The sequence below is a fragment of the Trachypithecus francoisi genome, unplaced genomic scaffold (assembly GCF_009764315.1).
Source record: "Trachypithecus francoisi isolate TF-2019V2 unplaced genomic scaffold, Tfra_2.0 Lachesis_group19, whole genome shotgun sequence".
NCBI classification, from domain to species: Eukaryota; Metazoa; Chordata; class Mammalia; order Primates; family Cercopithecidae; genus Trachypithecus; species Trachypithecus francoisi.
Window position 1 is genome coordinate 8727761 of NW_022681464.1, and position 13864 is coordinate 8741624.

General features: G+C 40.7%; 1 protein-coding gene across 9 annotated transcripts in view; it reads left to right on the forward strand.

Annotated features, from left to right (window-relative positions):
- Positions 1-13864, forward strand: part of PIAS2 (protein inhibitor of activated STAT 2) — a 104828-nt gene that overhangs the window by 42807 nt on the left and 48157 nt on the right. For all 9 annotated transcript variants that reach the window (XM_033177814.1, XM_033177815.1, XM_033177821.1 and 6 more), the window contains one exon: positions 9949-10033. In XM_033177814.1, coding sequence (XP_033033705.1) covers positions 9949-10033 — 85 coding nt within the window. The remainder of the gene's footprint in view (positions 1-9948; positions 10034-13864) is intronic.

The following is a 13864-nucleotide window of genomic DNA, read 5'->3' on the forward strand; positions in this document are numbered from 1 at the left end:
TCTATTTGGATGCTTTGGAATGGCCCTAAACCAGGGTTTCTTCCTCCGAGGGGTTTCTTAGGGTTTGCTTATTAGTTTTTTTGCATATTAGACAATTATCTGTAACTTGTTTTGCTAAATTCCTGTACATCCATAGACTCCAAGAACTGCATCATGCATAGCTTGAGGTCCCCAATGGGTTCCCTGATGCAACTGAGATAAAACCTCCCTCATGAGAGATTTAGATAGCATTTCTCTTTGATCTGGTAACACCCATTTCCCTTCTAAGTTTTCCTTGGCTTCTATTTTTATTAATTTCTCCTTTTCAGCAGGGGAGAAGATGGGAATGGCAGTAGGGGGAGAAAGGCAAGGAGTGAGGTGAAAAACGGGCGTTTCAGAGGAAACGGCAGCTTGTTTGGCTATTTGGTCTGAAGGTTATTCCCTTGGCTTTCAAAAGAAAGATTTTTCTGGTGTCCTGGAACATGGACAATAGCTATTTCTTCTGGCAACTGAAGGTTATCTAATGCCTGGGTGATTAATTCTTTGTGGGCAAGGTCTTGGTCTTTGCTATTAATGAGACCTTGTTGAGTCCAAATTTTTCCAAAGGTATGGGCTACCCTGAAGACATATTTAGAATCAGTATAAATAGTCCCTTCTTGGTTTTGTAAATGTTTTAAATCCTGATTTAATGCAAACAGTTCACATGTTTGCTCCGACCAGTTATTGGGCAATCTTCCTGACTCTGCTTCTGCAAGAACTTCTCCATCAACCACCGCATACTGGTTATGCTTTTGTCCCCCAGTTACCCTAGAGGGGCCATCTATGAATAGATGTCCTATTTTGAAAAGGGTCTGTCTTAAATCGGCCTTGACTTTTGTGTGATAATCAATTAAATCTAAACATTTATGCTCAGGTCCTTTTAGATTTGGGTTCCCTGTCAGGAAACCTGCTGGGTTAACTGAATTATCAGTGGTTAATATTAAGTCATCTATTTCTAGTAAGATAGCATCATACTTTAAAATCCTTGAGTTGGTGAGCCATCTTCCTGCCTTTTAAGATTGTCCTAACCTGATGGGGTGTGGTCAGCACCAAGTTTCCCCCAAAGGTTAGCTTCCTGCTTTCTTTAGTTAACAAGACGGTAGCCGTGATAAATTGAATACATTTGGGCCACCCACAGGTTACTGGGTCTAAAACTTTTCATAGAAAGGCCATGGGTTGTCAGTGGCCCCCATGCTCTTGAGTAAGCACCCCTAAAGCTGTCCCCTTGTTTGTGTTAATGAAAAGGTGAAATGGTTTTTCTAGGGAAGGAAGGGCTAAGACAGTGGCAGTGATGAGTAGGTGTTTTAGCTCCTCAACCTGGTGGATTTCATCAGAAGTCCATAGGAGAAGGTCAGGCTTTTCCTGGGTGAGCTTCAGGTATAAGGGTTTCATCTTTAGGGCATATTAATCCATGGTCAGCAATACCCAACTAATCCCAAAAATTTTCTGAGCTCTTGCTTGGTTTTAGGCAAAGGTAAGGACGTGATTCCTTCCACCCGTTCGGACCTTATCTTTGACTTGCCTTTACTTATTAAGTGTCCTAAATATTTAACCTTGGGTTCCACAGATTGGAGCCTTCCTTTTGAAACTCGTAACCCCTTCCCTTGTAAATAGTTAAGAAAGTGTGTGGAGAAGACAGCCACCCGTTCTATAGCTTCACCAGATATAAGCAGGTCATCCACGTATTGGAGCAAGCATATGTGTTTTGGGGTACAAATTTGTTCTCGAATCTGTTCTAGGACTTGACCAAAGAGGTTAGGTGAATCTGTAAACCCCTGGGGCAAGGACTGTCCGTTGGTATTATTGCTTTTGCCCAGAATGAGGATCTTCCCATTTGAAAGCAAATATGTCCCTGCTGTCCTCAGCCAAGGGGCATGCCCAGAAGGTGTCTTTTAAGTCTATCTCTGTAAGCCATTGATGGTCATATGGTATTTTGCTAAGTATAGTCTAAGGGTTGGGAACAACAAGGTGGGTAGTCTGGACTATTTGGTTAATAGCTCTGGGGCTTTGCACTAGTCAGTATGACCCGTCTGATTTCTTTACAGGCTATATTGGAGTGTTATAAGGAGACATACAGGGTTCAAGGAGCTTATCTTGAATGAGACCTTCGACTACAGGTTTTAGGCCTATCCTGCCCTCTAGGGGAGTGGGATATTGCTTTCTTCTTACTATTTCCCCTGGGGATTTTAACTTTATATGTATTGGAGCGGCTTGAAGTCTTCCTCGATTTCCTTCTCTCGTCCATACATCAGGATGAATATATTTTTCATTTGCAGTGGTAAGTAGATTTAATGAGGTGAGAAATCCGTTTGGACTGACACGTAGGCCTATACCTACTTTTAGCATTAAATCTCTTCCTAATAGGTTAGTTCCTGCCTCAGGGATTAACAGAAATGGAACGCGGACTGATGAGTTTTTATATTTGACCTCTGTGTCTTCTAAGATTCTTGCTTTAAACCTTTCTCCTTTGACCCCCAAGACAAAAAGTTCTTCTGAGGAGCAAGGGACATTAGATAAAGGGAAACAAACAGGAACAAGCTGCTCCTGAATCTGTTAAAAGGGTTATAAACTTTTCATGTTTGGGTCCCACCTCTAAATTTATTAAGGGCTCTTGGTAGGATTCAAGATAAAAAGAATACAGCTCCTGACTCCCTATTCTTCTTCAAAGGCCTTAAATGGAATGACTTCTTTCTCCTTCTCCCATTCAGGACATTCTCTCTTATAATGACTACTCCTCCACATTTGAAGCATGTATTTTGTCCTCCCTCCCTTCCTGTTCCGAGGTTACCTGGTCTCGTCTCTCTATGTCCTTTATATGGTTTAGCATGTGAGGACTTAAACCCTTTGTAAGTTTTGGCTTCCTGTTGGCCTTGTTTAGGGTGGAGTCCCTAGGTAACAGAGGGTAGTATTGGTGGGCCTTGTCTTTTGGAACCGCTGTTGGAAGGTGGGTAACATAGTTTTTCCTTTTTGTTTCTGCTTTTCTTCATCTCTTCTCACATATACTTTTTGAGCGACTCTTAAAAGCTCTTCGATAGTCCGGTCTTTCCAATTCTCTATCTTTTGTAATTTCTTAGCAATATCTGGCCGTTTATAACAAAATGTAACCTGAGTATTCCCTGCCCAAGAGGGTCTTCTAAATCTAGGCCTGCATATTGTCTCATTTGCTCTTTCAGCCTCTCTAGGAATTCCATAGGTCCTTCATCCTTTCTTTGTTGTATATTGAACGCTCAGGAAATATTTTGGGTCTGAGGTACTGATTCCCGAATTCCTTTTATTACCACTTCCCTGAGGTCTTTCATATTCTCTTGGTGAGCTGCATTGTTATTGTCCCATTGAGGGTCTTGGGCTGGAAATTTTTGGTCTGCCATAGGAACGTTCCCAGACTACCATAGCAGCCCTATGGATCATGCTTCTTTCTTCCCCTGAAAAGAGGATGCCCAGGATGGTCATTAACTCCTCCCAACTATACAGCTGTGGCCCTAAGAATTGATCAATTTGATCTGCTACCCGACATGGGTCATCTAATAATGACTTGAGTTCCTTTTTTTTTTTTTTGAGACAGAGTCTCGCTCTCTCGCCCAGGCTGAAGTGCAGTGGCCGGATCTCAGCTCACTGCAAGCTCCACCACCTGGGTTTGCGCCATTCTCCTGCCTCAGCCTCCCAAGTAGCTGGGACTACAGGCGCCCGCCACCTCGCCCGGCTAGTTTTTTGGTATTTTTTTCATAGAGACAGGGTTTCACCGTGTTAGCCAGGATGATCTCGATCTCCTGACCTCGTGATCTGCCCATCTCGGCCTCCCAAAGTGCTGGGATTACAGGCTTGAGCCACCGCGCCCGGCCTTGAGTTCCTTTTTAAATTTCAAACTTCTGAGCTTGTTAAGGGAGCATTTACGAAGCTGATTCCTCCTCCTTCAAGGGGCACTTCCTTTAAGGGGAAAAGAGTTGGGGCTGATTCCTTAGAGGCAGAGGGGAAAGGGAAGTTCTGAATATCCTTTTTACACTGTTCTGTCTCACACTAGAGCCTTCCTGGAGGAGGCGTAGACTCAGACGTGTGGTTAGGGAGGGCATGGGGCATTGGGGCAGACATTGACTCAGGGTTATACGGAGGAGGAATTGAGTGAAGGGGGTCCTGTGCACCCGCTTGGGGTAGGGGATTTGGTGGAAGTAGGTGGTCTAGTGGGTCTCATGCGTTGGTGGATTGTTTTGAGGTAGAGGTCTTACTTTCCTCAGAGGAAATGATTTCTAGCTTACTTCCTATAGCTTTTAGGAGGTAAAGAAGGATGGGTCCCTGCTGCCAACACAGGGCATAATCTGTTTCCTCCTGGGAGATGGGTCTCTTGTCATTGACATACTCTATTAGAACGTGACAAATCCAAACATTTGACCGAAACTTTGGCCAGAAAGCTGAGGGTTTGAGGATGAGCTCTGTGGTCCAAATGAAACAACATTTTATCATTTGTTGTTTTTTCTTATGTTTAGTCCTTTCACTATCCCTCCAAAATTTTAACATGAGACCTAAGGGACTACCAGAGGGAATGTTATTTTCATCACTAGCTTTATCTCTTTTATTTCTTGTCTTACTTGGGGTGTTTCCCATCCTGGAGGTTTGGTGTGAGGCTCTCAATGCCTCATATTAGAGATTTCTTGCCTTCTCTTCTCTAGAGGTTTGCTGAGGCTATCCCTCCTCAGATATTTCTTGCCTTCCCTTCTCTAGAGGCTTGCTGAGGCTCAATCCCTCATATTAGAGATTTCTTGCCTTCTCTTCTCTAGAGGTTTGCTGAGGCTCAATCTCTCCTTGTGTTAGAGATTTCTTGCCTTCCCTTCTCTAAAGATTTGCTGAGGCTCAGTTCCTCCTCATATTAGAGATTTCTTGCCTTCCTTTCTCTAGAGGCTTAATCCCCCTGCCCCCACAACTGGCGATGTCTTGCACTCCTCTCCTTTCGCTTTGTCCTTCTCTGGCTGCTTCCATCGTGGGAATTTAAGTCCCTCTTAGCATCAGTGTGTCAGTATAAGCCCCACGACCGGAATCTGCCGTAAGCCGTGTGAGGTGACCACGTAACTGCAGATCCGGACTCCGCACTTGCTCTGTGCTTAATTATACATTTCATTCACACACATTCAACCTCCAAGATGTCCCAACTACCAAGGAAATACTTTGTTGCCCCTGTGACTTTTCTTACCTTGGTTTGTGCACAGAGTTACCTGAGCCACGGTATGTGAGGATCCTTTTCACTCGCGTTGCTGAGAGTCCAGGTTTATTCGTCATGCTGGGGGAGGTCCTGATCCCTCATCCCTGAGGACACCACAATGAGACAGTGGGATGCATCTCCTCATGAGAGATGGTCAGGGACCTCTTCCCGGATGAGAAAGGCAATCACGGATGAGCCCCCAAGTTGTTAGAAACAAGGGCTTGGAGTCACAAGGAAAACAAGCACCCAAACGAAGCATTTCTCAGCAAAGCAAATTTACTTCTGCAGAAGGATGCTGATTGCACTTCTGGCCGCTGTAAGAGCACACCAAACAAAGGAGAGAAGGGGTTTTTATCCCTAACACGGTTAATCCCTGGTTCTGTGTCCTGTCCCCATTGGCTGGAGTCAGACTGCACAATCTACAGTGACCCTATTGGCTACCATTTAACATTGAATATGGCTAATTAGGCGGGAAGGGAGAGGCTTTCTGTTACAGTACAAGGCATGTTTGGGCATGTCAGGGTGCGGCAAAGGTGGGAAGGGTAGTTTTCGACAGGGAGAGCTATTTCAGCAGTAGGGGTTGCTGACAGAATGGGTAGCCAGGAGTAAAGAGGACTCTTTCCAAATAAGAAAGAGATGTGAGTTACAGATTGGCACTGGCAGGAGAAGTTGTTTACAGAGCAGATAGCTTAGGAGAAGAGACAAGGAAGTAGAGCTCAAGAACAAAGAATAGGGAAGTCAGAAATTAAACCTTTGAAGAGGAACTTACTGTATCTGACAAGCTCGTGGATTCCTGAGGTCAGGAATTGGAAGGGCAGTGTGTGGGTGGCTTGTTTCTTATCCCAAGGTGTGTGGGGCCTTAGCTGAGAAGACATACGCTTGAGGTGCACTTGGCTAGAAGCTCACATCACTTGGAGGCATCTTCCCTGACATGTTTGGCAGCTATGCCACCTGATGACTTGGACTTAACTTGGCTGTTGGCTGGCATACCCGTATGTGGCTTCTTCATGTGGTCTAATTTGGGCTATTTTATAGCATAAGAGCTAGGTTCCAAGAATGAGTGTCCCCACAGAGCAAGGAAGATGTGCATGATATTTTTATAGTTCAGGCTTCGAGCTCTATAGCATCACTTAAACTGGACACTGTTGGTTGATGCGATTACAAAAGACCATTCAGATTCAAAGGGAGGGTGATAAAGACCCCACTACTCAATTGGAAGAATGTCAAGTTTACATAAAAAGGAGGACACATGGGAGATAATGTGGTTATATTTGGCAAATAGAATCTACATTATGAAGAGTTGTTGCAAAAGGAAAGGTTTTGAATAAAGCCATATTTAATTCATGCCCTTGAGCCATGATCTTTTTTCCTTTCATTTGCTCTTAACCTAAAGGCATTCATGGGATCTGCAGAATTGGTTTTCTGATTCCCAAATTGTAGACAATGGGGAGAAAATAAACTGCAAAACCTGCATACTTTACTTTGCATCCTGCATTCTTTCTCATGATTTATGTTAAAATGACCATTTAGTTAACAAATTTACTTTATGGAAAGTTTGGTATGCTTTTGGCTGCTGTTCTATTATAAAATTGACTTACCTAAAAACTGTCAATGTTAATACACATTAGATTTGTATTAGCATATACGCTATTTTTTGTTGCTGTAAGTTCCTGGAGTCTAGTTATAGTATATAGCAATGACACAAATCCATTTTTCTGTAGATACAGGGTAGTTATTTGAGATTATAATCTGGATTGAAAATTCAACAGCAAATATAGGTAAAGTCAAAGATATGTCAGAAAAATAAAAGGCACACCAAGAATATGTCTATTATGACACAGACTACTAACATTAAGCTGCCAGTTCTCTAAATTGTACATATATATTGCATATGTGCAACATGTAAGTACAATTTGATATAAAAATACATGTCGAGCATACATGTACAGCATGACTATGGAACCATTCTCATTCCAAATGTTAAGGTTCATGGTTTTTGGAAACTTAAGGATAGGTTGACTCTAGTCATTCAGACAGAGCCTCAAATACTGGCATTTATCCTGATGAATTCACAGAGGGTCTTGTGCCCAACTTTACAGGTATAGATACCTGCTGCTTTTGGCACGCTAAGAGTGGATTGGTCTTTAGGGAGATTTAGTTAATCAGGTTTATCAGAAAAAAGCAGGAAATACAATTGTTGGGGAGATAATTTCCTTTATCTACCCCCTCCATTCTTTTTGCTGTTCTCGTATTTCCTCCCTGTGTTAGAAATCCTGCCTTTCAATGCCATCACTTTAGCTTTCAACAGTCTTTTGAAGGAAATTACAAGAAGAAAATACAGCATACTGTTTTACATTTACACTTATTTACTGTAAGATTTTCATTCCCAGAAATCCAGTTTTGAATTTATGTTTTTAAATAATCCTGGTAATTTTGTATTACATTTCTTGTAATGCATGTCTGCTGTCAACAAATTCTTATATCTTCTGTTTACCTGAAAAGTTATTCTTCCACTCTGCTTTTGAAGGGTATTGAATTTTCAGTTGAGTTTGTTCTTTCACCACTTTAAAGATACCTTCTGGCCTATATTGCTTCTGATGAGAAGCGGCCTTGGTTTGTATTGTTCCCTTGTTTCTTTTTTCTTTCGTTGCTTTCAAGATTTTATAGTTGTTGGTTTTCAGTAGTTTGATTATGATGCGAGTAGGTAGTTCGTTGTATTATTTTACATGGAATTTGATTTGTAAATCCTTTTTTCATCTCCATCAAAGGTAGGATTATTGATTCATTATTTCTGCAAGTAGTTTTAGTTTTTAATGCCTCATTTTGAACTCTCTTCTTTTAATTCTCCATTTGTACTTATGTTAGACCTTTTTAGGTTTCTGGCTCAAGAGACTGGATGCTCATGTCATTAATTAATTAAGATTAAAATGTAGCAAGTTTACTTGTAATCTCAAAATATAGGTTGTTACATTTGGCAATTAAGAAGTCATTGGTGACCTTAGCCACAGATAGAGAATGAAAAGTGGAGTCTGAACAAGAAAAAAAGGGTTGAGGAGTAAATAGAAACTGGAGAAATGAAGAGGCTTACTTATGTTTCTGTGTTTGATGCTCCATAATTATGTTTATAATCCAAAGTTTTATTTTACTTTTTGGCCTTCATCATAAACGGCATCTCCCTCTTCCCTCCTTTTTAAAGTGTCCTGAAAAAATATGAACCATTTTGTGACATGATTTCTAGGAGAATAATTGATATAATAAACTGCCTGTGCTTAAAGAAAAGAATATCTTAGCTAGGGAATTAATATTTTTCTGACTTGATGTGACTTGTGGTTGAACCTCTCTGACATTGGATATTCAATTGGCATCTTTTTTATATTCATGTAGCAGGAAAACTGGACAGTATTATACACAAGGACCATTTTGCCTTTTTTTTTTTTTTTTGAAGACAGGGTCTCCCTCATCACCCAGGGTGGAGTGCAATGGTGCGATCTCAGCTCACTGCAACCTCCACCTCCCAGGTTGAAGTGATTCTCCTGCCTCAGCCTCTGGAGTAGCTGGGATTACAGGCACATGCCACCATGCCTGGCTAATTTTTGTGTTTTTAGTAGAGATGGGGTTTCACCATGTTAGCCAGACTGGTCTTCAACACTTGACCTCAGGTGATCCATGTGCCTTGGCCTCCCAAAGTGCTGGGATTACAGGCGTGAGCCACTGTGCCTGTCCCCATTTTGCCTTTACTTGGGTGATTGTTGTAATTGTTAGGAAGCAAAAGACTTGAGGCCTCTATATATATATATTAAATTTTATGTTTGTTTTAATGGACACTAGAACATTATTGAATAATTCGTTATTAACCTATTATAGGCTTTTGTGAAGTCATAAATACATTTCAGGTAATATACATAAGGATGACTTCATTAAGTAATATTTTTTAACTGGGCAGACTTTCACATGCAAATTATTATGTATCTTAATAACTTCAAAACTTAAAAGTTTTGACATTCAAAATTTTCTCATATGAGTATTTTGTGTAATAAATATAGGGCACCAAAAGCAAAATACAACAAAGAAAAATAAAAAGCATTTAATTATTGGATAGAGTTCTCCTGGGGAGCATTTTTACTTCCTTTCATTAGATAATATTATAGTTAAGAATGAAATGTAATATTGAAGGGTTTTGTTACATTTTTACTGTACATTAGTTTTTTTTTTTTTTTTTGAGATGGAGTTTCACTCTTGTTGCCTAGACTGGAGTGCAATGGTGCAATCTTGACTCACTGCAACTTCTGCCTCCTGGGTTCAAGCGATTCTCCTGCCTCAGCCTCCCATATCGCTGGGATTACAGGCACACACCACCACGCCCAGCTAATTTTATATTTTTAGTAGAGACGGGGTTTCTCCACGTTGGTCAGGCTGGTCTTGAACTCCTGACCTCAGGTGATCCACCCACCTCGGCTTTCCAAAGTGCTGGGATTACAGGCATAAGCCACTGCGCCCAGCCTGCATTAGTATTTTAGAATAAAGAATGAGGTTACATACTTAACGTTAAAGAAATCCCTTTGTAGTGACTTTACTCATGATTCCAAGATGAATGCAGTTTAGTACTTCTTGATTTTGGAGTATTTTAACCATAACGTTTCAGAATTAGGCAGGTACTTCATAAAAAAATGCCTGGTTATTGCAGGTGGTTGTAGTGTTGGATTTGTTATTGAAATATTATCTTTCTTTTTTTTTCTTCCCAGTTCAAAGCAGTATTCAGCGATTTCAAGAGAAGTTTTTTATTTTTGCTTTGACACCTCAACAAGTTAGAGAGATATGCATATCCAGGTAAGAGGAATATTTGGAATGTATTTCTCATGAATATTGGTTTATTCACCTGTAGGGCTGCCATAACAAAATTTCACAGACTGAGAACAGTGTAAGCAGCAGACTGTTATTTCTCAAAATGCTGGAGGCTTCTGTCCAAGATCAAGGTTTTGGCAGGTTTGATTTCTCCTGAAGCCTTTCTCCTTGGCTTGCACATCTCAGATGGCCTTTTCTCTGTAGTAATGCATCTCTGATGTGTTTCTTTTCTTGTAAGGACACAGTCATATTGGATTAGGGACCTACCCTGTGGCTTTATTTAACCTTCATTTCCTCCTTACAGGCCTTGTCTCCAAATACAGTCACATTGGGGGTTAAGACTTCAATATATGTTTGGGGATACACAATTCAGTCCATAACAGTTGACCTGTTTCTTTTATGAAAGGGTAGTATACTTTGACTAAAGTCAGCCAAATATTAAGTAAATACTGTGTATTAGAAAAAATTTTTAACCTTTGAATAAAACCTCAATGTCTTTTAGATTACTTTTTGTTACATTTGACAATAATTTTTTAAATGAAAAATTTATTCCCGGGCTGGACGTGGTGACTCACGCCTGTAATCCTAGCACTTTGGGAGGTGACCGTATCACTTGAGCCCAGGAGTTCAGACCAGCTTGGGCAACATGGTGAAACCCTGTCTCTACAAGAAACACAGAAATTAACATCACCTACTCAGAAGGCTGAGGTGGGAGAATCATTTGAGCCTGGGAGGTCGAGGCTGCAGTGAGCTGTTGTGATCGTGCTGCAGCACTCCAGACTGGGCAACAAAGTGAGACCCCGACTGAAAAAAAAAAAATTAGGTAGAACAATATAAAAAGAATTTATAATAGCCCAAAGACAGGGTGACCATAAGCTTTATCATTCCAAACTGGGGCATTTTTGAGAGTGAAAGTAAACATTACTAATAATTATTCTGAAATAAGAACATAAACTGAGGCAATTATGGGTAAAGTGAGCTGTATAGTCATCCTGACCAAAAAATTACTAGATATATGAAAAGTATTGGTAGACCCATTTGTAAAGAGCAGATGAACTAAGAGATGTTAGAAGAAAGAAAAGGAAATCCGTAGCATTTAATTTTCCAATTAAAAATGTTTTTTAAAAGGCCAGGCACGGTGGCTCATGCTTGTAATCCCAGCACTTTGGGAAGCTGAGGTAGGTGGATTATCTGAGTTCAGGAGTTAAAGACCATCCTGGCCAACATGACGAAACCCATCTCTACTAAAAATACAACAAATTAGCCAGGCGTAGTGGCGGGCACCTGTAATCCCTGCTACTCAGGAAGCTGAGGCAAGAGAATCACATCAACCTAGGAGGCAGAGGTTGCAGTGAGCCGAGATCACACCACTGCACTCCAGCCTAGGCAACAAGAGCGAAACTCTGTCTCAAAAAAATATATATATATGTATACACACACACACACACACACCTTTAGTGTTAACAAAATATTATTTATATGACTCTTTAAAGTTGCATTCTTAAAAGATTCAGCATAATGAAACTAAGGCTTCTGGAGATTAATGATTTTTTGGGACTGTAATGTTAAAAGCAGAACAAGGAATTGAGTAAATTCAAGTTGTTTACTTCCTTTTCAACTATTCATTAGAACACTCTTTGAGATGATAATAAGAGTTTTTCAAAAATAAGATTGTTTCAGTTAAGTAAGTTTGGGAAATTCTGTGCTTAATGACATAATTTTTTTTGAGACAGAGTCTCGCCCTGTCATCCAGGCCGGAGTGAGTGTAGTAGCATGATCTCGGCTCATTGCAGCCTCTGCCTCCTGGGTTCAAGCGATTCTCCTGTCTCAGCCTCTTGAGTAGCTGTGACTACAGGCAGGCGCCACCATACCTGGCTAAATTTTGTGTTTTTAGTAGAGACGGGGTTTCGCCATGTTGGTCAGGGTGGTCTTGAACTCCTGGCCCCAAGTGATCCACCTGTCTCGGCCTCCCAAAGTGCTGGGATTACAGGCGTGAGCCACCATGCCCAGCGTAAAAACTTTGCATTTTGTAGTAATTTTTATTTAGTTAAAAATTACAGAAATAGGACGTATATTCTTTATCCCAGTTTCCCTTAATATTAAATCTTATATCACCATAGTACAATGATCAAAACCAAGAAATCAACATTGGTACAGTATTATTAACTACAGATTTTATTCAGATTTCACCAGTTTTTTGGCCAATGAACGTCTTCTGTTCCTAGATACAATCCCAAATCACGTTTAATTGTTGAGTCATCCTACTCTACTTCAATCTGCTACAGTTTCTTAGTTTTGTTTTGTTTTGTCTTTCACAACTGGTCAGGTGTTTTGTAGACTCTTTCTCATTTGGGGATATGGCTGATATTTTGTCATGATTAGATGGAGGTTGTGCATTTTTGGCAAGAATACCTCAAGTTATGTGCCCTTCTCGGTATCATATCAGGCAACATAATACTGATATCTCATTTTTGGTGATGTTAACTTTGATCTCTTGGCTGATACCAGCTGCCAGGTATCTGCACTGTAAAGTTACTGTTTGTTCCTTTGTTAATGATAAATATTTTGCGAAGATAACTTTGAAACTAGGCACATAGTATTCTGTTTTTCCTCAAACTTTTGCAGATTAATTTAGCGTTCACTTGTGAATCTTGGCTTTAGCAGTTACTTTAGCAGAAACATTCTTGTGTTCCAGTGATGATTTTCTGTTGTCCTTAATCTTTTTTACGTTGGGGTTATTTTATTTTTATGAGGAGGAGCTGTCTTCTTTTCTTTCTTTCACTTACTGTTTTGTTTATTTTTTGTTTGTTTATTTTTTGAGACAAAGTCGCGCTCCGTTGCGCAGACTGGAGTGCAGTGGCACAATCTGGGCTCACAGTAACCTCTGCCTCCCAGGTTGAAGCGATTCTTCACCATGCCTGACTAATTGTTGTATTTTTAGTAGAGAAGGGGTTTTACCATGTTGGTCAGACTGGTCTTGAACTCTTGACCTAGGTGATCCGCCCGCATCGGCCTCCCAAAGTGTTGGGATTACAAGTGTGAGCCACCGCACCCAGCCTTTTTTGTTGTTGTTGTTGAGAAGGTATTGCTCTTGCCCAGACTGGAGTGCAGTGGTGGTGATCATGGCTTGTTGCACCCTTGACCTCCTGGGGTCAAACGATCCTCCCATCTCAGTTCCAGAAGAAGCTAGGACTACAGTGCACAACACCACACCTGGCTAATTTTTATGTTTTTTGTAGGGATGAGGTCTCACTGTATTGCACAGGCTAGTCTCAGACACCTGTGCTCAAGTGAGCTTCCCTTCTCTGTCTCCCAAACTATTGGGTTTACAGGTGTGGGTTTACAGATGTGAGCCACCATTCCCAGCCCATTTATTCATTTATAACAGTGTGGACTCATGGGTGCTCTATGGGTTATATTCCAATGTTACAATAATTTATATTGCTCAAATTGTTCTTTGTCTATTAGAAGTTCTTTGAGGTTGGCTCCTATGCCCTATTGATATACCTCTCTCCCTGAAACCCACTTTGAGCACTCTTTAATTTCTTGCACCAGAAATGCTCCAGGCTTATCTTGTATTTTCGCTGCCACAACTGTGGAATTGATCAGTTCTCCAAGGAGCCCTGGTTTCTCTCATTAGACTTTATTTTATAACACTACTTTCCAGAAAAAGTGATTTATTTGTCTCTAGCATATTTTACATTCTGGATTCGGATGATGCTTCTCGTGTCATTTAACTACTTCTCTCCGCATGTTTCTCAAACTTTGCTGCATATTAGCATCAGCTGGGGAGATTTAGGAAATTCACATACTCAG